Below are 25,975 nucleotides of genomic sequence, written 5' to 3'. Positions count from 1 at the left end.
TGGTTATAGTGTTCTTCTTATAGTTGGACAATGAAGAAAGAATTACTTTGGACATGTTATTTTTTTCTATTCTTGAATATATAATGAACTATAATTTTTCTACGGATCTAGCAAGATCAACTTTTTCGGTCCCCATTAATTACTGATGGGCAGCTGGGCCTAATTTTCCCAAAAAAAAAAAAAAAAAAAATCAGGAAAAAAAAAAAAAAAAAAAAAAAAACTTTAAATTTTACTAAACCCAATCCGAGAAACTTATACTAAGTTTTTGTTTAGTTTTATCATTTATCATAGAGATAGTATCTCATATGTGCATGAGACTATTGTCTCATTGACAGGTGGGTCCTACGGGACCTAGTGCATAAACTATTTTTCCTTTATAACAAGGAAGACTGTCAGTGATTCTAGATACTGTGATATTTGGTTACGTTGTCATGGAGTCCAACGTTAAAGAAGGCAAGTGGGAGATACAACAATCTTTGCTTCATTAATGGATGATATATGCCTTGTGGTGAGAGTTCTTCAATGCGCTTGTACAGCAAAGTCCGGAAGAGAATAACAATATTGTTGATGAAGCTGAAGGGATTTTCTTGATTGAATATGTTATTCAAATTTTGAAAACAAAAATATATTTTACATATAAATTGTTTGCTTACCATCTATGAATAATGGCTAGCGCACACAAAGTACACACTATTGTGGTATGCCATTATTCCCCACTACTTCCACTTATATCTATTTCCCATTATTTATTTTGCCAAGTAGCTTTGTGTGTATATCTGTAATTTTTTCTAGGAGAAAGAAAAATTGAAAACTTTTGTTAAAGTGAAAGCAAATCTGCCTGATAAACATTAAGGGTGTACAATGGGATATTTTCCATCTGTACATTTTTAGATCCCCTTTAAAATACAATCAGATTAACCTAGTTAATTAGCCAAGTAATTATTTAGTTAAATTATCAGATCTAAGTTAACACAAATATATCATATCATTGTAAAGCACGGAAATAAAGAACACAACGATATGATAACTCCGGAAAACTGAACCGGTAAAAAACCTGGGAAGGATTTAACCTAGTTATCCTCAAGATAAAACGAATCCACTATAAAAGAATTGAAGTTTACACAATAGTGACTTAGACCACTAACATCCTATTGCTACCTCAAGTAAAAAACTTACTACCATGACCATATGACAGCTTCGAGTCTACAAACTACTTCTTTCTTGGATTCCCAGCAATCACAAGCACTCTTGCTTGTATATTTTTAAGCTCTCGAAACAGCAACTGAATTGATCATCAAGTTCTTGACATAATCTTGATTCTTGATAATCCTAAGTATATGTAAAGGCAACCACCTCTAGATCTCATAGAAGATTCACACATACAACATAAAGGGCAACTCTAAAACATAGCTAGGGTTTTCCCTTTTATACTTAGGGCAAAACATAAAATCCTACACGTCAAATGGGCTTGGACTGAGCTGGAAAATTCTGTAGAAAAACGATCTGCACAAAATTCGATCGATCGAGTTTAATTTTCGATCGATCGAGCCAGACAGATTTATACAGTAAATCTTGTAGTCACTCGATTCCAACTTTACATAAAAACATATACTTTGAGCAAGTCTAAATAAGACTAAAACAAACAAATAGTATGCCTAAAATTCCATTGAGGGTCATCATCACAGATTGAAGAAAGACTTGGGCACTTCCAAAGTACATGCAACACATCTTCGGCTCGGTTTGTGCAGTGGGGACAAGTTGGATTATCAATGATGCAGCGACGAACCAGATTTGCCATGGTAGGCAGTGCATTACGGCTTGCTCACCATAGGAAGTTTTTTTATTTTGCTAGGCAGCGATAACTTCCAAATGCTTTTCTAGAGATTTTTTGTGTGAGCTGGTTGTGCCTGACTCACAATGCAACGAGTTTCAGATTTGAGGAAGTATTAGCCCAACTTGACCAAGTATTGGCCGGATTGCACATAGGGCAAATAGAGAACATCTTTGGCAAGGCTGTGACTTAGGGTACGTTTGGATACCGCTTATTTTATTGACAACTGAAAACACTGTAGAAAAATAATTTTTAAATATGTGAATAGTACTGTGGAACCCATTGAAAGACTTGAGCACTTCCAAAGTACTATGAGTGAGTGAACAGTGCACGGGACCCATTGACAGACATATTTCAGTGAAAATTTTGCTAGTCAAAGAGGTAGTGGGTCCCATGCACATTGCACAAGATCCATTGACAGACAAAATCCCACGTGAAATGCACTTCTTAATAATAAAAAAGAAAAAAAGAAAAAGAAAAAAGGAAAACACAAACGTAGCACTAGAAACACAATCCAAACGCGTGCTTAATGGAATTTTTTGAATGAGATCAACGTCTGTGGAGCTAAATGCAGATGACAATAGAGTTAAGTCCCATTGTCATGTAAATGGATTGATAAGAGTACTTATCGTAGCATCATGTATTTCAGCCATCAAAGGTCCATGGATCCGTATACAAGAGTTGGTTGTGCGTAATAGACATTACTCTTTACTTATATTAAGAATATTAAAATAGAAAATGGCAAATTAGAATTTCATTTTGGAGTTATTGTCAATTTGGTTTCTATATTTTTGGTAGCAGTCAATTTAGTTATTTTTATTTTTAATTTGAAGTCAATTTGATCCTTATCATCAACTCACTAACAGAAAATATTAATTATAACTACAAGTTGACTATAGATTGAAATAATAGGAACTAAATTGATTGCAAGTTGAATATAACATTTTAAAATGAACCAAATTGACTTAACTCATAGATGAATGGAACCAAATTGAACAAGTAAGAGTTCGTTTGTGATTTGCTTATTTTGATGAAACTGAAAACTTTTTGTTGAAAGTACTGTAGATAAAAATAAAAGTTAGTTGAAATAGTATAATGAGACCTATGAATAGTATCGAAAAGTGTAATAAGACCCATGAATAGTAAATGATTCTCCAAATGCACACTAAATGATTCTCCAATTGAACAAGTTCTGTTGGGTGCATTGCACTATGAATTCAGCCCACTTGTAATAGACATGCTCGTTTAATGAGCTTGTCTTTAATGTTTCTTATCTTTTCTTCATCATGTACAAAAGTCAGCATTAGTAATTGGGTTGGTTGGCTTAGGCGTGTCCAACATGCTGAAGAAAGAAAGAAAAGAAAGAAGCAAAAGCAAGAGTCATTCGGCTATGGCAGAGCTGAAGAAAAGAGAAAAGAAACAAGCAAGGCCATTCGGCCAATGAGAGCTGAAAAAGGGGATTTTGGTTGAAGCAAAGTCAAAGTAAGTGGCTTGTATTTAATGTGACTTGATGTGAAGAGTGTGAATGGGAGAAAAGAAGGAAAAGATGAAGAAATAAAGGTAGAGGCCATTCGGCCATTTGGGCAGAGGAAGAAAAGAAGTGAAGTCCCAAGAGTGTGGTGAGGGCTAGTTCAGTCTTGAAGAGCTGCGTGAGTGAGAGCAAGCAAGAGAGAAGTGAAAAATAGAGAGAGTAAGAGAAAATACACAGTAAGGAAGAGAGCAGTGAGTGAAAAGAAAAAGAGAGTTTTTTTTTTTTTTTTTTACTTAAGTTGTATCTCTAAGTGTTGTAATCTCTATTTTATATAGTAAAATTATTTGAAATTTATCCCGCGGTTTTTTCCTTTAAGGAGAAAGGGTTTCCACGTAAATCTTTGTGTTTTTTGTGTGATTGTGCTTCCGCTGTGCTTGCTAAAATTTATTCACAATATTATAGAATTTTTCCCAACAAGTTCGACTCATAGTCCCAATTACAGCTGATCTAACATTACCGTGCTTGACAATTCGAACATGGTTTTTAGGGTCACATCTTGTGCTGTTCTGTCCTTCGCTAATCAATTCTTTGGTTACCGCCAAAATACATATATCATCAGTTATAGCCCAAATTGTAGTACTTCCATTAGTAAGGCTTGCGGCAGCATATCTACCAAAAAAATTCATTCACATTCCAGGAACAAAAACGTTCTTTTCGTTGATTCCAGGTCCCTTCAACTTGAGGGAGCATGTCCTGATAACCATATTTGCCAATTTGGGTTCAAACTCGGTTTATGCAATTAATATTATCACCATTGTCAAGGTGTTCTATCATCGAGGGATTCATCCACTTGCAGCTATTTTGTTAAGTCATACTACCCAGGTGATTTGCGTTTATGCTTTACTGAGATTATATGATTACACCTATTGGAATTGCTTCATTTTCTTCCTAAATGATTTAATTTTATGGATTATTCAGTTGCTAGGATATGGATGGGCCGGACTTTTAAGAAAGTATCTTATTGATTCATCATACATGTGGTGGCCTTCAAACTTGGTTCAAGTCTCCCTATTTAGGTACCACTAGTCCCCCGCTTTGCTGCTTCTTTTCTCTCTCTCTCTCTCTCTCTCTCTCTCTCTCTCTCTCTCTCTCTCTCTCACCATAATAAGTACATATATACATATATGCATAATGGAAATATAGTTTATCATCTCTCTCAATTCAAAATTTTGAACATGTAGGGCATTGCATGATGTTGAGACTATGCCTAAGGGAGGCCTAACCAGGCTGCAGTTCTTCCTTATGGTCCTTGTGACAAGCTTCGTATACTATATTGTTCCCAACTATCTGTTTCCATCCATAACTGCTCTGTCCTTTGTTTATTGGATATGGAAGGACTCAGTCACAGCCCAACAAATTGGTTCTGGTCTTGGTGGACTTGGTATTGGCTCGTTTGCCCTTGATTGGTCCACTGTAGCTAGTTTCCTAGGATCACCCTTAGCCACCCCTGGATTTGCTATCATTAACATAATGGCTGGTTTTTTCATTGTACTCCATGTATTAATTCCTATTGGCTACTGGACAAACTCGTATGAAGCCAAGCGATTTCCTATTTACTCATCAAGTGTGTTCAATGCTGATGGTGGAAAATACAATATTTCTGAAGTTTTGAATGATACAACCTTCCAATTCGATCAACATGGATATGATGGGTATAGCAAAATTCATCTCAGCATCTTCTTTGAATATACTTGTGGTCTAACCTTTGCAATATTGGCTGCAACAATCTCTCATGTTGCACTCTTCCATGGAAGGTATTTTGAAATTATCCATGAAAAGAACATATGTGCTTAATTATTTGCCTATTTTACTTATATTTTTCCAAGCACTTAACTATTCCTTGTGTTACTCTGTGCTCTCAAAGGTTTTAATTCCTAGTATCTTTGCTTTTCTTTATGCAGACAAATCTGGCAACAAACAAAGGCAACATACAACAATAAGTTTGGGGATGTGCTCACTAGACTTTTGAAGAAAAACTAGGATCCTGTCCCTCAATGGTGGTTTTATGTACTATTGATCGTTGTTGTTGGACTTGCCATTCTTACTTGTGAAGGCTTTGGCGGACAATTGCAACTCCCTTACTGGGGAGTCCTGCTAGCATTCGCCATGGCTCAACTCTTCACTCTCCCAATTGGTGTAATTACTGCTACCACAAACCAGGTATGGTATTCAGAATATAATTTTCTGTCTTCTTGTTCTGTGTGTTTGATATTGTAAAATCTATGTGCAGCAACCAGGACTTGATGTCATCGCCGAGTTGGTTATTAGTTTCATGTATCCCGGGAAACCTCTTGCAAATATGGCTTTCAAGACCTATGGCTATGTTAACGTGACGCAAGCAATAATGTTTCTGTCAGACTTCAAGCTAGGCCATTACATGAAAATTCCTCCAAAATCCATGTTTAATGTTCAGGTGATTTCTTTCTTTTACAAAATCTTGTTCTCAATTTACCACCCACTACTTACATATTCCTAGAACCGCTGGATGTTGAGCTGAAAAGTAAAAATACTAATATTTATCTATGTTTTCAAATGAAGTTGGTGGGAACTTTAATTGCATCCTCACTCTACTTCGGCACATCTGGGTGGCTTCTAACCTCAGTAGAGCACATACGTGAACCATCTAAACTTCGAGAAGGAAGCCCGTGGACTTGCCCTGGATATGATGTTTTCTATAGTGCTTCCATCATATCGGGTGTAGTCAGCCCAATTCGCATGTTTGGCTGTCTTGGACTGCACTCTAAGATGAACTATTTCTCTCATTGGCTTCCTAGCACCACTGCCTGTGTGGGTACTCTCACGCCTGTTTCCTGAACAAAAGTGGCCTCATTAACAGGCCAATCTTCATAGGAGGATCAGGAGGAATGCCCCCAGCCAGGGCTGTGAACTACCTATGTTGGTGTGCTGTTGGCATTTTCTTCAACTTTTACGTGTATGGGAGGTATAAAGGCTGCTGGGCTAGACACAATTACATTCTATCAGCTGGACTAGATGCTGGAGTTGCTTTCATGGCCATGCTTTGCTATTTCACATTACGAATTAGACACATCAATGGAAAGAGGTGGTGGGGATTGGAATTAGATGATCACTGCCCACTAGCAAGTTGCCCCACTGCCCCTGCCCCCTGGAGTAGTGGTTGAAGGGTGTCCTGTATTCCATTGACAGTATTATATTATGTAGATTTGTGTAGCTATATGCGCTGGGCTAGAAAGTTTATGTATAAATATTTCAGCCTAGCTATATGCCCCAAAGTTATATCTTTTTCTATCGTGATTATCTTTGCATTTCAGACCACAATCTTTGTATAGGTTTGATAATGGAAGACTGTTAGCTTCAGCGTTAACTAGTTAAATCTGTATAATATCCTATGAAGCACGGGTGCGTTTCGGGACTCGGGTGCGGGTGCTAGTGTGGAACTTGACAATTTTTGAAAAATAGGGTGCGGGTGCGGTGGAACTCGGTGATTAAAAAATTATTAAAAAAAATTTTATTTATATTTTCTATATATTTTTACTATTAAAATATTCTGAAAAAACACATTACTATGCCTTGATTCACAAAACAAAGAAAAAAGAAGGCAAGAAACACATTACTATGCCTCTGAGGTCAGAATTTCGGCTGTTCCGGCGTGATTCAAGGCCGATTTTGGCCTGTTTTGGCCGTATCGGTTACCAGCCGATATGACCTGATACGGCTCAATTCTGGCGGAATTAGCCCAGTTCGGCGTGAATCGAGCCGCGTCAGTGCGAATCGAGCCTAGTCGGTGTGAATCTGAGAAAAAAAAAAGCCTCAGATGCGGCACCGAAGCGTGGGCAACCGCGTCAAAACTCGGGTGCGGCACCCTCCCAACCGCGTCCGTGCTTTCTAGATAATATCTAAATAAAAGCTAAAGCATATAATTTATTATTGTTACAATTTTGTTAAGCTATATTAACTTAGCATTTTAATCTACTTCAGTCTATTTAGTCTATTTCAATCAACTTCAGTTCATTCGTCCTATTTCAGTCCAATGTGGTCCACATTGGTCTATTTCGGTCTATGTTGGTCCACTTTACTACTTTAGTCTATTCCAGTCCACTTTGGTCCATGCGGTTGTGTTCGGGTCATTTTGAACTCCAAATACAATAAATTTCATACTTTTCAAACCAAATATTAAGATTGAAAAAATGAGTTTTTGATCTTAATATTTTGGGCTAAAAGATACAAACAAATTAAGCATTAGAAATTAGAGATATAGGCCCTAAAAAAGCAATAGAATGATAAATATTCATGAAATTACCTTAAAATTAAAGTTGCAATAATATAGGTGTTAGTTTCTCAAAATAATAATAATAATAATAATATAGACATTATACTTTATTTTGGAAAAAAAAATACAATTCTAAAATTTATAATAATTTAAACTTAATATAAATATAACATGTTACGTATGTTTCATAGAATAAGAGTGTACATTTTTTCTTTTAAATATTTTTTGATATATTTAAATCAGTCATCCTATTATTGAATGGCGGTTGTAAGGACGCGATTCGTGACGGACCGTAACAGTGTCGGGTTCGCACGTGAAAAGGCCCCTAACAATATCATTTGTAGAGCGTGGGTTTGAAAGGCTAGGCCCTGGTTGACAGGCGGTGGGTTTTCGCGGCGTTCGTACGAGCTTAAGTTTCCCTACACCCCTGGAGTCTTTCTCCTGGAGGTGGGCTGGGAGGCTCTGGTTTCTGGCCATTTTTCCCAACCCCCCTTTTAGGTTACTTCTTTTTCCTTTTATATTCGCCTGCGTTCATTGTCCTTCGTCCACGTATAGGGTCAATCTTTCCAAAATTGATACTTGTCCCATCAGCCTATCCCCCAAAGTCGTTGGGGATGGTTGTAAAAGCCAAAGAATGCGGCTCTGTCAGGTTCAGAGCATTAAATGGCAATAAAAGCAGCTTTCCCTGGATATTTTAGATCTTTTGTCCTGGTTTCGCTCCTATACCGTTTCTGCCCTCCTTTCAGGGGGGGAACTTTGGGTCTGCCGAGGACTGAGCCGTCCTCGGCGATGTCCATAGGCTATTTGGTCGAGTTTGGGCCATAGCCCTCCTCGGCTTAGGCCTTCGGATTTTCCCCAGGTAGATGGGCCCGGCCCGTAAATCGTTTGGGCCCCACAATAGCCCCTCAAAACCCGGCTGTCCAACCTCTTGGTTGGAAAGGGGAGTTTTGGTGATGCCAAACCTCTCCTGTGGCCCAATCTATTCGGCCTATTAAACATGCTGGCGGTTCCTCATATGCCCAAGAGATTCACCGGTCTACGAGATAGTTTTTAATTTCGCGCTTGAGGCGTTCTTATCGCTTGGGGTATCCAAAACGCGCTTTGAATAATCACTATTTACGAGACTACTTTAATTCGACGGTTTATTTTGATGGGATGGAGAAGCGGAACCGGCGTGTTTGGGTTTGCTGATTCCTTTGGAGATCTGAACCTATTAAATGCCCCCCGCTCCGCCCTCTGTATAAGTAGGACAGGAGGAGGTGATTGTTTTTACCAAAAATCCCTTTTCATCCTCCTGCGACTCTGGAATACTTAGCCTCCCTTAAGATTCGGTTTACTCGCTGGTTTATACACTTAATCGTAAAATACTTTACCATAACAACAAGGGATGCAAAAGCCCCACCCCTCCCAAAAACGCCACGTTCCGATAAAGCTTATCATGGCTCGATCGGGACAAGGATGGCGAAGACTCAAAATCAACCTCATCCTTCTTTCAGTCAAAATCCGAAGCAGGGACTCGTCACGTCAAACTTTCGACGTGACTGAGTCGAGAACACCCAAGATCGTTACCATCCGGCTCCTCACGAGCGTACCTAATATGGCACCGGCGTGTTAAGAGTCAGGGCGGAGGCAGGGGCTAAGTGCTTCTGCTTCTCCCTCTTTTGCTCCTTGGTGCCCTCCCCCTCCCTCTTCTTATTGTCTTCCCAGCACCAGTTCCGCCCTGATGCTGTTTCTTTTCTATCTTTTGCTCCTCTCTTTGTCTCTTCATCCCTCTTTCTTCTTCTCCTCTTTCTTTACTCATGTCCTCCATTTTCTTTATTCATCCCCTTCGTCTTCGTCATTGATTTCTTCCTTACTATTTCTTTCTTCTTCATTCATTTTCTTTTTTAAAGTGAGTCCCTCTCTTAGTATGAGCAGCAATGAGGCAGAGATTGGAAAAACTTTGAAGACGAGTTTAAAAGACGCTTGACAGTTTACCTTTCTGTACTACAGATGTAATGGTTGCTTAGGCAGTTTACATTTTGTATAGGCTCGTTTGAGCCCCTTTTTGTATGTTGTAGCAATTTTTCATATCAATAAAGATTGTTGTCTACCTTGTTTCGCATATTATGTCTTTATGTTTTCATAAACTTGCAAGCCCTGCTCGGCACAATAATATAGCATCTAACTCAATGACGACTAAGACCAAAATATTTGATAATAAAATGATGTCGTCATAGCTTTGACAGAAGTGCTTGGCACAATAAGGCCGACCCGTAAAAAATAGTACTTACCCGGAACTAGCCGAGGAGAGAACCGAAGGCTTGACGCCGTGTGAGAAATAACCGTCCGAGGACATATCCCCTGCCAAATGAACAGCCCTCCTATACGACTAAATGCTGGGGCGTTCCACCACCTTCCTTACCCCCTTATTGGCCTTAACCTTCTATGGTGTTTAAGCCGTAGACGAAGTGACTTGACGTTTTTATCAAGTAGCCCATCTTACGAAATTCAAACCTTTACTTACCCAAGTATTTGGTTTCCCCATAGGCTTGAGTCCGAGGACCATGCAAGACATAGGTTCTGTCCAACACTTGTAATTTTCATCTTTCGTACTTGGTTTCCCATAGGCTTGAGTCCGAGGACCATTCAAGACCTAGGTTCTGTCCCCGGGCCCTTGTGCTAAATCGGGCCTGGGCCGTGAGTTGACTGGGCCCAAAATTAGGGGGTATTTCCGTATTCTCAGGCCACGCGATATTTTCTGGGCGTCCCAGTATTCGAGGTGCGCCTTCTCGAGACTCCTCTAACTTCAGGGTTGTAGATGACGTTGGAAATCGAGCCAGAGACATTTTGTCTGTAGCGTTCCTTGGGACGCTGCGTGAATTAAATGCCACTATCTTATCTTTTGATATAAATAGGAGAGAAAGTTACTTTATCCACACACAAATCCTTCAGATTCCTCCCTTAGTTCATCATGCTTGAGGCAGGGCTTGGGAAAAAGGAGCTCCCTCCGCCACAAAGGCGTCATGTCCCTCCGAGACTCAGAGTAGGGAGGTACGGGCCAAGGAGGTGCAAGTTCAAGGGAGCATTCCATTTCGTCATAGGGGAGAGGGTCTTTTTCCCTCTTTTAGTCAAAATCCGAAGCAGGTTCTGGTCATGCCAGTTTTTCGGTATGTCCAGAGAAGGAATTTCCACCATCAGCATTGTCTGCCTTGTAGCAGGCAAATTCCTGCGGGGGCTTCCCAACTTCCGGCTCCCTGCGCCTTTTCTGTAGATGGTGTTAGCCTGAGGTCAGGTTCTTTGGCTGCCTGAGTTATGGGCATGCAGAAGTGTCGAGGAATAGTTTCCTTAGACAACGACTTGGCGCAGTAGCCAACCTCTCGTCTGAGCTGTCCCCACAGCTTTCTCTCCACTCGCCTGTATTTCCCTTTACTTATGTAGTCAGCTTTAGTGTAAGCTTGTTTCAGCCTTTCATTGTACACTGTACTGTTCCTTTGTCTTAATAGAACATGAGTCCATTTCTCTATACATATCTTTCTTCTCCGTAACAACTACTGTATGCATGAATATTAAATGCAAGCTTGCTCTTAAGGATATTCCGAGCAGAAAAAATGCTTTAATACAGGTTCTTACTAATTCAAACTCACAAATATTATCAAGTATAACAATGATAACTCTCAATAAATTAAATTCTTGGGACTAACCGGGATAAGCGCTGAGTACTACGCGACGCATGCTAGACCAATGTCCGAGAACGATAATCTCTAAATAATTCGTCTGAAAGGGTAGCTAAGTAGCGAGGGACTTTGATTGTGTTTTTGGGTAATGAATTGCGTCGTACCGGATTAACCCCTTTGACACTAGGGACTTGAGGGCAGATTGTGGAATCTATGCATTCAAGGTACTAACCCATTTGTGAACTAGGAGTCCTCTTCGGATGGATTTTGAGGTTTACGTGCCATAGTTGGTTCCACATCCAGGTAGTTGGTTTTCCCCATAGGCTTGAGTCCGAGGACTATGCAATGCCTTGGTTCTGTCCAAAACCTAGTTTTCCGCATCCAGGTAGTTGGTTTCCCCTGAGGCTTGGGTCCGAGGACCATGCAATGCCTTGGTTCTGTCCAAAACCTAGTTTTCCACATCCAGGTAGTTGGTTTCCCCTGAGGCTTGGGTCCGTGGACCATGCAATGCCTTGGTTCTGTCCAAAACCTAGTTTTCCACATCCAGGTAGTTGGTTTCCCCTGAGGCTTGGTCCGAGGACCATGCAATGCCTTGGTTCTGTCCAAAACCTAGTTTTCCACATCCAGGTAGTTGGTTTCCCCTGAGCTTGGGTCCGAGGACCATGCAATGCCTTGGTTCTGTCCAAAACCTAGTTTTCCACATCCAGGTAGTTGGTTTCCCCTGAGGCTTGGGTCCGAGGACCATGCAATGCCTTGGTTCTGTCCAAAACCTAGTTTTCCACATCCAGGTAGTTGGTTTCCCCTGAGGCTTGGGTCCGAGGACCATGCAATGCCTTGGTTCTATCCAAAACCTAGTTTTCCACATCCAGGTAGTTGGTTTTCCCTGAGGCTTGGGTCCGAGGACCATGCAATGCCTTGGTTCTGTCCAAAACCTAGTTTTCCACATCCAGGTAGTTGGTTTCCCCTGAGGCTTGGGTCCGAGGACCATGCAATGCCTTGGTTCTGTCCAAAACCTAGTTTTCTCTTTGTGTGGGATCTTGGCTTTAGGGGAGTTAGCTCCTCAGCCAAGCCCCTAGAGTTTATCCATACGGTTAACGCTACCAAGTGCCTAGTTTGCTCTTTACAGGGGACCTTGGCTTTAAGGGAGTTAGCTCCTCAACCCAGCCCCTAGTCAAGAAACAAAGTCCCTAACAGAACTTTATACTAGAACTCTATAACCAACGGTTAGATATAACGAAGAAACTCTATCGACCCACTTCCTATACCAACACACAAGCCTTCCCACAGACGGCGCTAATTGTAAGGACGCGATTCGTGACGGACCGTAACAGTGTCGGGTTCGCACGTGAAAAGGCCCCTAACAATATCATTTGTAGAGCGTGGGTTTGAAAGGCTAGGCCCTGGTTGACAGGCGGTGGGTTTTCGCGGCGTTCGTACGAGCTTAAGTTTCCCTACACCCCTGGAGTCTTTCTCCTGGAGGTGGGCTGGGAGGCTCTGGTTTCTGGCCATTTTTCCCAACCCCCCTTTTAGGTTACTTCTTTTTCCTTTTATATTCGCCTGCGTTCATTGTCCTTCGTCCACGTATAGGGTCAATCTTTCCAAAATTGATACTTGTCCCATCAGCCTATCCCCCAAAGTCGTTGGGGATGGTTGTAAAAGCCAAAGAATGCGGCTCTGTCAGGTTCAGAGCATTAAATGGCAATAACAGCAGTTTTCCCTGGATATTTTAGATCTTTTGTCCTGGTTTCGGTCCTATACCGTTTCTGCCCTCCTTTCAGAGGGGGAACTTTGGGTCTGCCGAGGACTGAGCCGTCCTCGGCGATGTCCATAGGCTATTTGGTCGAGTTTGGGCCATAGCCCTCCTCGGCTTGGGCCTTCGGATTTTCCCCAGGTAGATGGGCCCGGCCCGTAAATCGTTTGGGCCCCACAGCGGTGTACATCATATGGTCGATTACATAAAACTAATATAAAAATATAAAATTTTTAAATAACACATGCACTATTTAACTTATAAATTTTACATTATATTTTAATAAAATAATTATATTACATTTTCTCCCACATTGCAAGAGTATGCGACTAGTTAAAATAATACCAAAAATAAAAATAAAAATAAAAAATTGTTTAGAAGCACGTTAACATACTAAGATAAAGAAACAAACTATATGTATCTATATATATATATATGGCATCAAAATGAATTAGACATGCAATTTAAAAAAGTTTCGGTTACAAACAAGAATGGGTTTAAAAATCAACAGAATTCAGGAAATTTTCCCTAAACACCGAGTATCCTCAAGAACAGAATATGCCTTACCTGACTCATAATTTAGCTTGAAATGGAACCCATACTAAACCGTGGCTTGATCTTAATCCATTGAAATAGATAGTTGTTCAGAGTAACTAACAGTGTTTAAGAAATAAATTGGTTGAAAATGGCAGATCTACCAAATTTTCTTTGTAGTAAGGTGAATTTATCTTGCTAATTTATTGAATACTTATACAAGCCACATGGCTAAGTCAATCAACCAACACAGTAAAAAATAATATTCAAAACGAGGGAAAAATAAAAAGACAAGGAAAGCTAACCAAAACAATCAATATTGTATAGTCTGCATCAGAACATTGTGAAAGACAAGGAAAGCTAACCAAAACAATCCATATTGTAGAGTCTGCATCAGAACATAGTGAAAGACAAGGAAAGCTAACTAAAACAGTCGATAATGTGGATGTCATAGATTCATAGAAAACTAGGGTGCATGACACTCCCTATTCCCTAAGAACGCATTTCCAACATGGTAATGAGCAAGAAAATAATTGTAACTCAGAAAAACAGGATCACGACGACACCACCCCTGGCTCCACCTCCACCACTACCACCACCTCTGCCTTCACCATCACTACCTCCTCGTGCAACAGCCGGTGGCATTAAAGATAGGATAGTAATTAATGCATGCTAGGCTGAACACATTTAACAATATGGTTAGTGCACAAAAAAGGTTACAACTAAAGTAGCCCTGCAAATTTCAAGCTTATTTTACGTATTAAGTCCATGCTTAACTAAGGCTTGGACTTCATCCTTCTACAAAATAGAAGTAGATAGTTCAGACTTTAGAGTAACAAAGATGGGGCAATATTGTTAGACATTTTGATGGTGGTGTACTGCAAGCGGATAAAAATACTCTCCCATTCTGAGTGTTATACCTTTTGCTCTACCAACCACAACTTTCCATAAATTTCTTTATATATAAACAATTATTTTTTAAAATAATATTAACATATGCAGCTTGTGAAACATAACTGAAACCTTAAAGAGAGAGAGGAGTTTTATTTCCATCATCCATGACCCTGTGCTGGTATGCATAATATATCACTAATTACACTTACTAAAGCAATAAATCTCCATCCTTAGGCCTTAGCAAACCTTGGCAAGGCCTATTATAGGATGTGTAGGCCATGTGTGTTGTGATTGCACCGCGCATGGACCTCTAAGTTTTAACTCAATTATTAATAAGTTTGGACTTTTGGGAGCACTTATTCTCATTATGGCCAACATGTATTGCCAAAAATGTTTAGAAGTATAACAATGTTTAGAAATTTTCTAATTGAGATGTTTGGTATGTTGTGCAATAAATGTAAACCTACTAAGAAAAAAAGAAAAGGAAAATGCAATTAGATAGGATAGTCATGAAATTAGGGTGAAAATGCTTATGGGACCAATCAATGAACAAGTCACCCAGAAATTGAAATTATAGAATATTGGTTTTGATGAATAATTTCTAGAAAGTTGAGCAGATTCATTTAAGAACGACATTAGAGAAGGACTATTAAAAGTAGAAACTATTCCATGCACCCAACTCACTATACTTCCCTCTCACAAGGGATGTCATGACTCATGCACAACTTGCAATAAAGATAAGGACTAGACTAGTAAACCTACTGGGGACAGTTTGAAGCTGTGAATTAAATCGTTAAAAGGACAAAGTGATGGCAAACTACAGAAGATAATGAACCATGTTTGAGTGATTTTTCTCATTCCAATTCACAGTAGTATGCAAGACGATGCTCTGTGAATGTGACAACTCACATCAGGATCTATGTGTCCCTTCAGAAAATTTTTGAGGCTCATAAATGTTCCTTTTCACCCTGTTGAATAATTTGTGGAGCTAAAGGCCCATATTTCCACAAATTTGTCTTATTATTTTAATGCCCTGTTTTCTAACCGATGTGAAAGATTCAAATATGTTATTCCTTCTTTGATCCTTTAAAACCAAACCAATTTCAAACTTTTGTCTCTTGAATCCAAAGATAGTAGTAGCTTGTGTTGCTTTAGAGCATTCCCATCCCCTTATGTTTTAAAAAATGTATTTTCTTACCAAAAAAAAAAAATTTATTTTTTTATTTTATATAATCACTTTTACATTATTTTTTACATTTTATTCTTTATTTTACAATACCTCACATTAAATTAATAATATTATATTAAAGCAAGTATGCTATAACAGAAGAGAGAAAAGAGCCAGGCATTAGAGGCGAGATAGAATTAAAAATGAATAAAAAACCTTTTCACTATGCTAGTGGTGATGCATATCTATGTAGGAAAAGTTAATAGATGCCCTAAAGACAATGATTCAAAAAATATTTTTGAAATTTTTTACGGAAAAAGAAAAAGAAAAAAAAAAAGACATTTTTGATAGCTTTTTATATTTCTCATGAAAGTGGTGAAAAGTTTCTTAAATGGTTCATTAACAAATGTTATAAAGGTACTTGTTAACCAGACCCTATTTACACAACCATTGTAGCAAGTTGTAAAGATTTATGCAAAATGCAACGTTGGTGTTTTTATGCATTTTTTTGTTAACAATATCATATATTTTGTATTTTGATGGGTTTTACATTACCCAATGAGAATGCTCTTCTTATTAATATATTTAAAGAAAAGTATTGCGTTCATAACATTTTTACAAAAAATCATAGGTGGTAAATTGTTGTTGGTTATAATTTTTTCCTAACATTGAAATTACTTTTTTAATGTTAGGAAAATATTGTTATGAATATATTGTAGATATATCATTTCTCTTATAATTTAAAAGTGGGAAAATACTTGCCATTAAATGCTTCATTAATGGATGCCCCTGTTAACAAGACTCTTAAAACTATATGTAATGTTTAGGCATAATTATATTTTTGAAAAAGAAAAAATGTATTTGTTAATAATTTACAAGTCCAATTAATGAGCAAAAGCCATAATTTATTGGTTGCCCCCATTTATCGGTCTCCTTTTATGCTTCGGGTTTGGATGGCTCATCAGTCCCCTATTACCTTTTGGGTTTGGATTATCCTTTGGTCTCCTTTTACCCTTCAAGTTTGGATTGCTCATCAATCCCCTTTTACCCTTTGGGTTTGGATTGCCCTTCGATCTCCTTTTACCCTTTGGGTTGATTATGACGCAATGTTAGCCATGCTCTCTACTCACATTCACCATCGGGTAGGAAAGTACCTATTGGGTTACCCAATACTGACGATGGATTACACTTAGTCTCACACCATTTGCATGTTCTCAACTCATGCATTCCTCTATGGAAAGAACTTGCACATCACGTTCAAAGATCCTTCTAAATATTTGTATCCTCCCGATATGGGAAGTAAAGCTTGAAGATCTTGGAACATTAACTCCATATCTTCCCTACAAGGGAAGATTCTATGTTCATGGGATCTTGGTCAGTCCAACATGAGTTTGGCTTATTTCCACTACTTTTTTAATTGGAATCTCCTTTTGTTATAATGAGAAACTACCACATCACCCACTAACTAAATAGAAGGTGAAGATTAAAACCTCACCACTTGCTATTGTGTATTTAAAACAAAATGACACCTTCAGTTAAAAAAGTACTAGAATTAAGTTAAACCCGCCCTACACCACTATGTATCTATTTGGGAACAACTTATTTAGTTAAAATTGAAATTTTTTTACTGAAAGTGTTATAGATAAAGGTAAAATTTAACTTAATAATGCAATGAGACCCATGAATAGTACCAAAAATAAAATGAAATTGCAAATAAGTTGAAATTTTCAGTTTGTCCCAAATGCACACTATATAAGCACCAAGTCTCCTCTTCTCCAAGGTATGTGAAATTTCCTAACTCTTGCACTTTCGAGTTATTGGAGATTCTTCTATTACTGACTTAACTTTCAGAGGGTTTTTGGCCGATACCCATTAGTGCTCTCTGTGGGTTCTTCATTCTTTTTGTTCTTCAAGTACTTCAATTGTCGCTCGTAGATGACCAACTCTCTGATGATTTTATGCATCATAAAAAAAAAACATATTAGAACTTGTGGTGAAAAGGATTCTAGATTTCTTGAGGAGGATTCATTTTCAGTGTAATGCAGTGGTTGAATGCAAAATTGTTAAAAAATTATTTTTATTAAAAAATATGATCAAAAAAGATTTGGCTTTATGGATTTAGGGCTATTATTATTATTATTAATGTATCTTTTCATTGTTATTATCTTTCCTCAGATCCTATGAATCATACATTTATTAGTCATTCTTTATTTTGGCTTTAAATGTTGATGTTTTATTCAATTAGAAAAGGGAATATAGTTTTGGCATCATGCCAACCACTAGGTGTAATTATTGGGTACTTCCGAAATACCATAAATACGTACTCTCTTCTCTCACATAACTATAGGTCCCACACTAATTAAATCTATGGTGAGACCCACAATTTATGTGAGAGGGGGGAGTTTGTATTTATGGTACTCTCAGAGTATTCAATAATTTTCCAACCACTAGATATTCCAAGAATCATTTATCATTATTCCTTTAGACTATATTTCATTAGGCGTGAGGGAAAATTTGAGGTACTCTCGGAGAACAAAGAAGTTGTGCTCCATTTTCTTACGGTTATAATGAACCCCACTATGAATTTAATGAGTGAACTCTACTATAAATGTGAGAAGAAAGAGCACAATTATTCGTACTCCGAGAATACCTAAGAATTACTCAAATGTGAGTATGGATGATCAGCCTTGTATGGTAAGAATTAAGTAACATAAATGAGTGATTAAAATTAGCATAAATTAGTCCAAGCATATAAAAAACTTAAGCCTTTTAAATTAAGGTAACGTGTCAACATGCATGTAGTTTCACGACCCTTAATTTGTTGTTATTGTCTTAGTAGGTGGTATCAGATTTGATGATGCTGTACTACAAGTGGATGAAAATTTTACAAGTGGTATCAAAATTGATGTGGTGTGTGGAAAGCTTATGATCTTCGTCTGATTGCAATTGGAGTGGGGACAAGGCGGCTTATAAATACCCTAAACAAAAATCAGATCCTATGAATCATAGATTTATGAGTCAGTCTTTATTTTGGCTTTAAATGTTGATGTCTTATTCAATTAGAAAAGGGAATATAGTTTTGGCATCATGCCAACCACTAGATATTCCAAGAATCATATATCATTATTCCTTTAGACCATATTTAATTAGGTGTGAGGGAAAATTTTTAGGTACTTTTGGAGTACAAAGAAATTGTATTAATTTCATTTTCTTACGTTCATGATGGACTCTACTATGAATTTAATGAGTGAACTCTACTATGAATGTGAGAGGAAGGAGCACAATTCTTCGTACTCCGAGAGTACCTAAGAATTACTCAAGTGTGAGTATGGATGATCAACCTTCTATGGTAAGAATTAAGTAACACAAATGAGTGATTAAAATTAGCATAAATTAGTCCAAACATATAAAAAACTTAAGCCTTTTAAATTAAGGTAACATGTCAAGATGCATGTAGTTTCACGACCCTTAATTTGTTGTTATTGTCTTAATAGGTGGTATCAGATTTGATGGTGGTGTACTACAAGTGGATGAAAATCTTACTAACAAGTGGTATCAAAATTGATGTGGTGTGTGGAAAGCTTATGATCTTCGTCTGATTACAATTGGAGTGGGGACAAGGTTTCATAATAGATAGTCATGCACTCTTTATTATGCACTTACTATATACACAGTGACACATTGCTATATGGGCTGAAATCGTGTTTTCAAAACATAATTTCTGTTAAAATTATAAAATCATGTTTCAAAAGGGAGTTTGTATGGACTGTACAATAATAAGTTTGTAATAAGAATTTCCATTAATAGCATGAAGTCCTTTTTAAGGAGAGAGAACAATTTGATTGGAAGTGTTACATGTGCAATGGTAAGGGTGTCAATGTTCGACCCAACCTATGAACACGACACAAACCCAACATGGATTTTTGCGGGTTAGGGTTGGGCCTTAATGGATTTGGGTCATTAATGGGTCAACTCAAAAGTAACACGATAAGAAACATGTTATAAGCGGGTTAACTCGTATAACCCGCAATAGACACGTTTGACATGCCAATTTATTTATGTAAACCCAAAATGACCCACTTAATACAACCCATTTAACTTGTATAACAAATAAATATTTATTTTATTTTAGATTTGTTAAATACCTTTTATATCCAACATATATTTTAAATTTAAAAATATATAAAGTGAGTAATTTCAAAAACTTACAAGGAATATAATTGAAAATTGAAACTTTACAAACCCTAGATCTCTAAGACCTAAAAACCCTAAATCTTTAAACTTTCTTATAAATATCTAATTTTATTTTTTTTATTTCAGTCATATTACTCACTCTACTATTTTATAGTCTCACGCCCAATTGTCAAACTCAAAGTCTCAAACTGGTTATTGTTCTCTCTCTCCCTCTCATGTGTTTAGTGAGTTTTAGAATTAAAGGAAACCATTTTCTTGGTGTTTCATAATTCTGCAGCAATTTTTTCTATATAATGTTTTTGTTCTATAAACTTTGAACTCATGTGCCGTTATTAATATATGAGATATATTGATTGTTGATTAAGGCCACAGTTCAACAAAGAATCTATGGATGATATTCGTAGTCATAGTCAGGATTAGTCTACTATTTGTTCCAATTCTTTCAATATTGATACTTAGCATTTAGTGAGTTGATATTATATTTTTGTTGAACTGTGTTATTTTATTTTTGTTAAACTATGTTATTTTGAATTTGGGTTGAAGTGTATACACTTCTTTTGGAGTGTAAAGAACTCATTTCTAGATGAATGTTATATATATATATATATATATTTATATTTTTTAACTATATTATTTTGAATGTGAGTTGAAAACTTGAAGTGTATGCACCGCTTTTGGGATATAAAAAAATTATTTCTAGATCGATGTTATATTTAATATTATGCAAGTTGAAATGGGTTGTATTATATTCATGTCAACCTAACACGACTCGTTTATTAAGCCTGTCAAATGGGTTAGGTTAGGTCAATCTGTCTTATTAACAGGTTGGGTTAAAGTTGAAAGATCACGACATGATTATTAAATGGGACGGATTAGGATTGAGCCATTTAGTCGAATACCCCTATCTCAACACAACACAAATCCAACACGCTAATCCGAATTGACACCTAGATTAGCACACTCTCATGGCTGCTAGGAGTTCTAGCTCATGGTAGAGACTAAAGCATGGAAATGTTTGAAAGAGAATGAAAATATAAGCAAGAGAGAATGACAGTGAAAGCAATAAAAACAAATTGTAACGTACACGAATGACAGGAATAAGCCCTACGTGAATTAATGCTACCACCAGCTCATATTTTTATAATATATAGCTTCATCTTATTCATTTATTTTTTTAAAGAAGTGTAGGTAGTGAAGCATGGAGAAATCAGATACTAATGTGCTTCCTTCATCTTTTCAACACAACAATCTTGATCCAGCTGCCCATACTTATTCTGAAAGCTCTGGTAAACATTTTCCTTCTGAGTTTCTTTTTGTCAGAAAAAAGTAACATCATCATATCCCTGGAGAAAATAAAAACAAGATAGTATCTGTTATAGCTCAAAATTATCACATCTTTATGCATGTCTCTTATTTTTAATCAATATGGGCTGATAAACAATGGTGTGAATTTGAACAGACAAGATAATTAAAAGAGTTCCTGAAAATTTATTAAGTACTTCTAGAGCTGACATACTACTCTAAACCAATTACTTCTAGAGTAATAAAGTTTTCCATATGACTCTTTTCAGGTTATGTTGTGTTTTTGTATTAGCTGGCTTATTTTTATTGGAGTGGAATACCATTGTAGTCAAGGAGTACCAAATTATTACACAAAGTTTAGAATATGTTCTTCTACAGTGAGCTTTCTCAAGCTTCAAAATGTCTATTATCTTATTAATGATCCATGTTCCAGAGGTGGAGCATATATTTTAGAAATGCTTGCCTGCAAGTTCTATTGACTGAACAATAGAAAGAACATACTTCGACAATTGATGTTGAACAAACTCATACTTGGGCCAAAAGCAAGTATGATTAGTTTAGATTTGAATTCATAGTAGAAATATTTCAAATATGTTTAGACAAAAAGAATTTTGGGATATGTACATAATTCACTAACTCTGTCCTATAATCTTTCCAATGATTTTGTCTATCTGTCTAGTAATTGTTATACTTTGAAACTGATTGCATAGTTTACCTTTCCATATGAATTTGCTATCCTTTTGTTTTGGTGGCTTTGCAGAAGCAGTAAATGATTCTCCAATTGAACAAGTTCAACTCACAGTCCCAATTACTGATGATCCAACTTTACCCTGCTTGACATTTCGAACATGGTTTTTGGGGATCACATCTTGTGCTGTTCTGGCATTCTTGAATCAATTCTTTGGTTACCGCCAAAACGCATTATATATATCATCGGTCTCAGCCCAAATTGTAGTACTTCCAATAGGAAGGTTTATGGCAGCATATCTACCAAACAAAGTTTTTCACATTCCAGGAACAAAATGGTTCTTTTCGTTGAATCCAGGTCCCTTCAACTTGAAGGAGCATGTCCTGATAACCATATTTGCCAATTCAGGTTCAAACTCCGTTTATGCAGTTGGTATTATTACCATTGTCAAGGCATTCTATCATAGAGGGATTCATCCTCTGGCAGCTATTTTGTTAAGTCATACCACCCAGGTGATTTCTGCGTTTGTATTTTACTGAGTGAAATTATATGATTAGAATCATTAGAATTACTTCATTTTCTATCTTAAGTTACTAATATAATGGATTATTCAGTTGCTAGGGTATGGATGGGCAGGACTATTTCGAAAGTTTCTTGTTGATTCACCATACATGTGGTGGCCTTCTAACTTGGTTCAAGTCTCTCTATTTAGGTGCCTCTAGTCCCTCACTTTGCTTCTTCTTCTATCTCTCTCTCTATAATATATATGCATAATGGAAATATAGTTCATTCTCTCTCAAGTCTTATTTTTGAACCTGTAGGGCATTGCATGATGTTGAGACTAGGCCTAAGGGAGGACTAACAAGGCTGCAGTTCTTCATTGTGGTCCTTGTAATAAGCTTCTCATACTATGTTGTTCCCAACTATCTGTTTCCATCCATAACTGCTCTGTCTTTTGTTTGTTGGATATGGAAGGACTCAGTCACAGCCCAACAAATTGGTTCTGGTCTTCGTGGGCTTGGTATTGGCTCCTTTGCCCTTGATTGGTCCACTGTAGCTGGTTTCCTAGGATCTCCTTTAGCCACCCCTGGATTTGCTATCATTAACATAATGGCTGGGTTTTTCATAGTTCTCTACATAGTAATTCCTATTGCTTACTGGACTAACTCATATGAAGCAAAGCGATTTCCTATTTACTCATCACACGTGTTCAACTCTTACGGTGGAAAATACAATGTTTCGGTAGTTTTGAATGATACAACCTTCCAATTCAATCAAGATGGATATGATGGGTATAGCAAAATTAATCTCAGCATCTTCTTTGTATATGGTTATGGTCTTAACTTTGCAGTATTGGCTGCAACAATCTCTCATGTTGCACTCTTCCATGGAAGGTATTTTGAAATTATCCATGAAAAGAACATTTGTGCATAATAATTTGGCAATTTAACTTACATTTTTCCAAGCAACTAATTATTATATATGTTACTTTGTGCTCTCAGAGGTTTTATTTCCTTGTATCTTTGCCTTTCTTTGTGCAGACAAATCTGGCAACAAACAAAGGCAACATACAACAATAAGTTCGGGGATGTGCACACTAGACTGATGAAGAAAAACTATGACCCTGTCCCTCAATGGTGGTTTTACGTACTATTGATCGTTGTTGTTGGACTTGCCATTCTTACTTGTGAAGGCTTTGGCGGACAATTGCAACTCCCTTACTGGGGAGTCCTGCTAGCAATTGTCATGGCTCTATTCTTCACTCTCCCAATTGGCGTAATTACTGCTACCACAAACCAGGTATGGTATTTAGAATATAATTTTCTGTCATCTTGTTCTTTGTGTTTTATCATTATTGTAAAATCTGCGTGCAGGAACCAGGACTTAATGTCATCACTGAGATGATTATTGGTTACATGTATCCTGGGAAACCTCTTGCAAATGTGGCTTTCAAGACCTATGGCTACATTAGCATGACACAAGCAATAATGTTTCTGTCAGACTTCAAGCTAGGCCATTATATGAAAATTCCTCCAAAATCCATGTTTTTTGTTCAGGTGATTTCTTTCATTTACAAAATCTTGTTCTCAATTTACCATCCACTACTAACATTTTCCTAGAACCTCTGTATATTAAATTAAAAAGTAAAAATACTAATATTTATCTATGTTTCCTGCTGAAGTTGGTGGGGACTTTAGTTGCATCCTCAGTCTACTTCGGCACAGCTTGGTGGCTTTTGACCTCAGTAGAACATATATGTGAACCATCTAAACTTCCAGAAGGAAGCCCGTGGACATGCCCTGGAGATGATGTTTTCTACAATGCTTCCATCATATGGGGTGTAGTCAGCCCACTTCGCATGTTTGGCCGGCTAGGCCTGTACTCTAAGATGAACTATTTCTTTCTCATTGGTTTCCTAGCACCATTGCCTGTGTGGGTACTCTCACGCTTGTTTCCCGAAAAAAAGTGGATAAGGCTCATTAACATGCCAATCATCATAGGTGGATCAGGAGGAATGCCACCAGCCAGGGCTGTGAACTACCTATGTTGGGGTGCTGTGGGCATTTTCTTCAACTTTTTTGTGTATAGGAGATATAAAGGCTGGTGGGCAAGGCACAATTACATTCTATCAGCTGGGCTAGATGCTGGAGTTGCTTTCATGGCCATCCTTTGCTATTTCACATTACAAATTAGAGACATCAATGGAATAAGGTGGTGGGGATTGGATTTAGATGATCACTGCCCACTTGCAAGTTGCCCCACTGCCCCTGGCATAGAGGTTGAAGGGTGTCCTGTATTCCATTGACAGTATTATAATATGTAGATTTGTGTAGCTATATGCGCTTGGCTAGAAAGTTCTTGTATAGAAGCTTAGCTATCTAATAAAATAGATTATAGAACCATAGATGGAGATAAAGGTTAATTTTTTTACCGTCATGTAATCATCTTTACATTTCAGACCACAAATCTTCATATAGGCTTGACAATGTTAAAGACTGTCAGCTTCAGGGTCAACCAGTAAAATTCAAATAATACCAAAAAAAAAATGTTAGACACATTAACAAACTATAGCATCAGAATGAATTAGACATGAAATTTAAAAAAGGTAGGGTTACAAACAAGAATGGTTTTTAAATTCAACAACATTCAGGAAACGTATCCCTAAAGTAATTTGAATATCTTTAAGAACAGAATATGCCTTACCTGACTCATAATTTAGCTTGAATTTGAACCTTTCTTAACCTTTGCTAGATCTTAATCCATTGAAATAGATATTTATTCGAGTAACTAAAAGTGAATAAGATAGAAATTATTGATTGAAAATGGCAGATCTACCAAATCTTTTTTTGTGGTAAGGTGAACTAATCATCCAAACCACCGCTCACGCTAGGTGCGGTGGTCACTCCACAAGTATAAGTGCTTGTGGGGTGTGGGGGGTAAGGGTCGGGTTCAAGTTTTCAGAAGGAAGCTTCACACACATATACACTTAAATTAATCTCGAATAGAAATTCTATCTTGTGGGGTGTGGGGAGTAAGGGTCGGGTTCAAGTTTTCAAGAAGGAGTTTCACACACATATACACTTAGATTAGGCTAAAATAGAAATTTTATCTTGTAAAATATATATATATATATATATATTGTCAATCAACCGACGCATGAAAAAATATCACTACAAAACAAGGGACAATTAAAAAGACAAGGAAAGAACCAAAATAATCAATTATTGTGGAGTCTGCAACATTGTGGCCTTGTGGGACAATGTTGCATCCTCTTGAGAATGTGATAGAGTGAGCGTTTGGGGAGTGATTATTGCTGCGTTTTCATTCCACGTTTTGCCTTTTTTTTTTTTTTTTTTTTCTGCCCGTGAACAGTAACCTCACATGGGTTCACTGTTCACGTACTCTTCATCTACTGTTCATCTACTGTTCACGCATTAAAAATATTAAAAATGGGTCCCACGATACTATTCACACATTTAAAAATTATTTTGCTACAGTACTTTCAGTTTCAGTTTTTAGTTTTCAGTTTCAGCAACAATAAGCTCAATCCAAACGGACCCAGAATCATAAACGAAGTACATCTATTAAGTAATTATTAAATATATATTATATATCTAATCTAATACTATATATAAAAGCAGAAGCCTTTAAGGAGGTGCTGCCACGTTAGGAAAAAA

The 25,975-nt window shown here is 37.3% G+C and overlaps 1 protein-coding gene and 1 pseudogene across 1 annotated transcript; both read left to right on the top strand.

The window, feature by feature from the left end:
• Positions 1-431: 431 nt before the first annotated feature.
• Positions 432-6,524, top strand: LOC115990978 (annotated as a pseudogene).
• Positions 6,525-20,992: 14,468 nt separating this feature from the next.
• On the top strand, positions 20,993-24,720 carry LOC115989122 (oligopeptide transporter 1-like). The gene is made up of 7 exons (XM_031112792.1): positions 20,993-21,093; positions 21,870-22,309; positions 22,412-22,509; positions 22,619-23,191; positions 23,339-23,597; positions 23,672-23,854; positions 23,980-24,720. The coding sequence occupies exons 1-7, from the start codon at positions 21,006-21,008 to the stop codon at positions 24,601-24,603; spliced, it is 2,265 nt and encodes a 754-aa protein (XP_030968652.1). The 5' UTR covers positions 20,993-21,005; the 3' UTR covers positions 24,604-24,720.
• Positions 24,721-25,975: the final 1,255 nt, after the last annotated feature.

Source organism: Quercus lobata, chromosome 5 (assembly GCF_001633185.2).
Source record: "Quercus lobata isolate SW786 chromosome 5, ValleyOak3.0 Primary Assembly, whole genome shotgun sequence".
NCBI lineage: Eukaryota > Viridiplantae > Streptophyta > Magnoliopsida > Fagales > Fagaceae > Quercus > Quercus lobata.
Note: the sequence above shows the minus strand (reverse complement) of the source record. Positions and strands in the feature narration are given on the sequence as shown.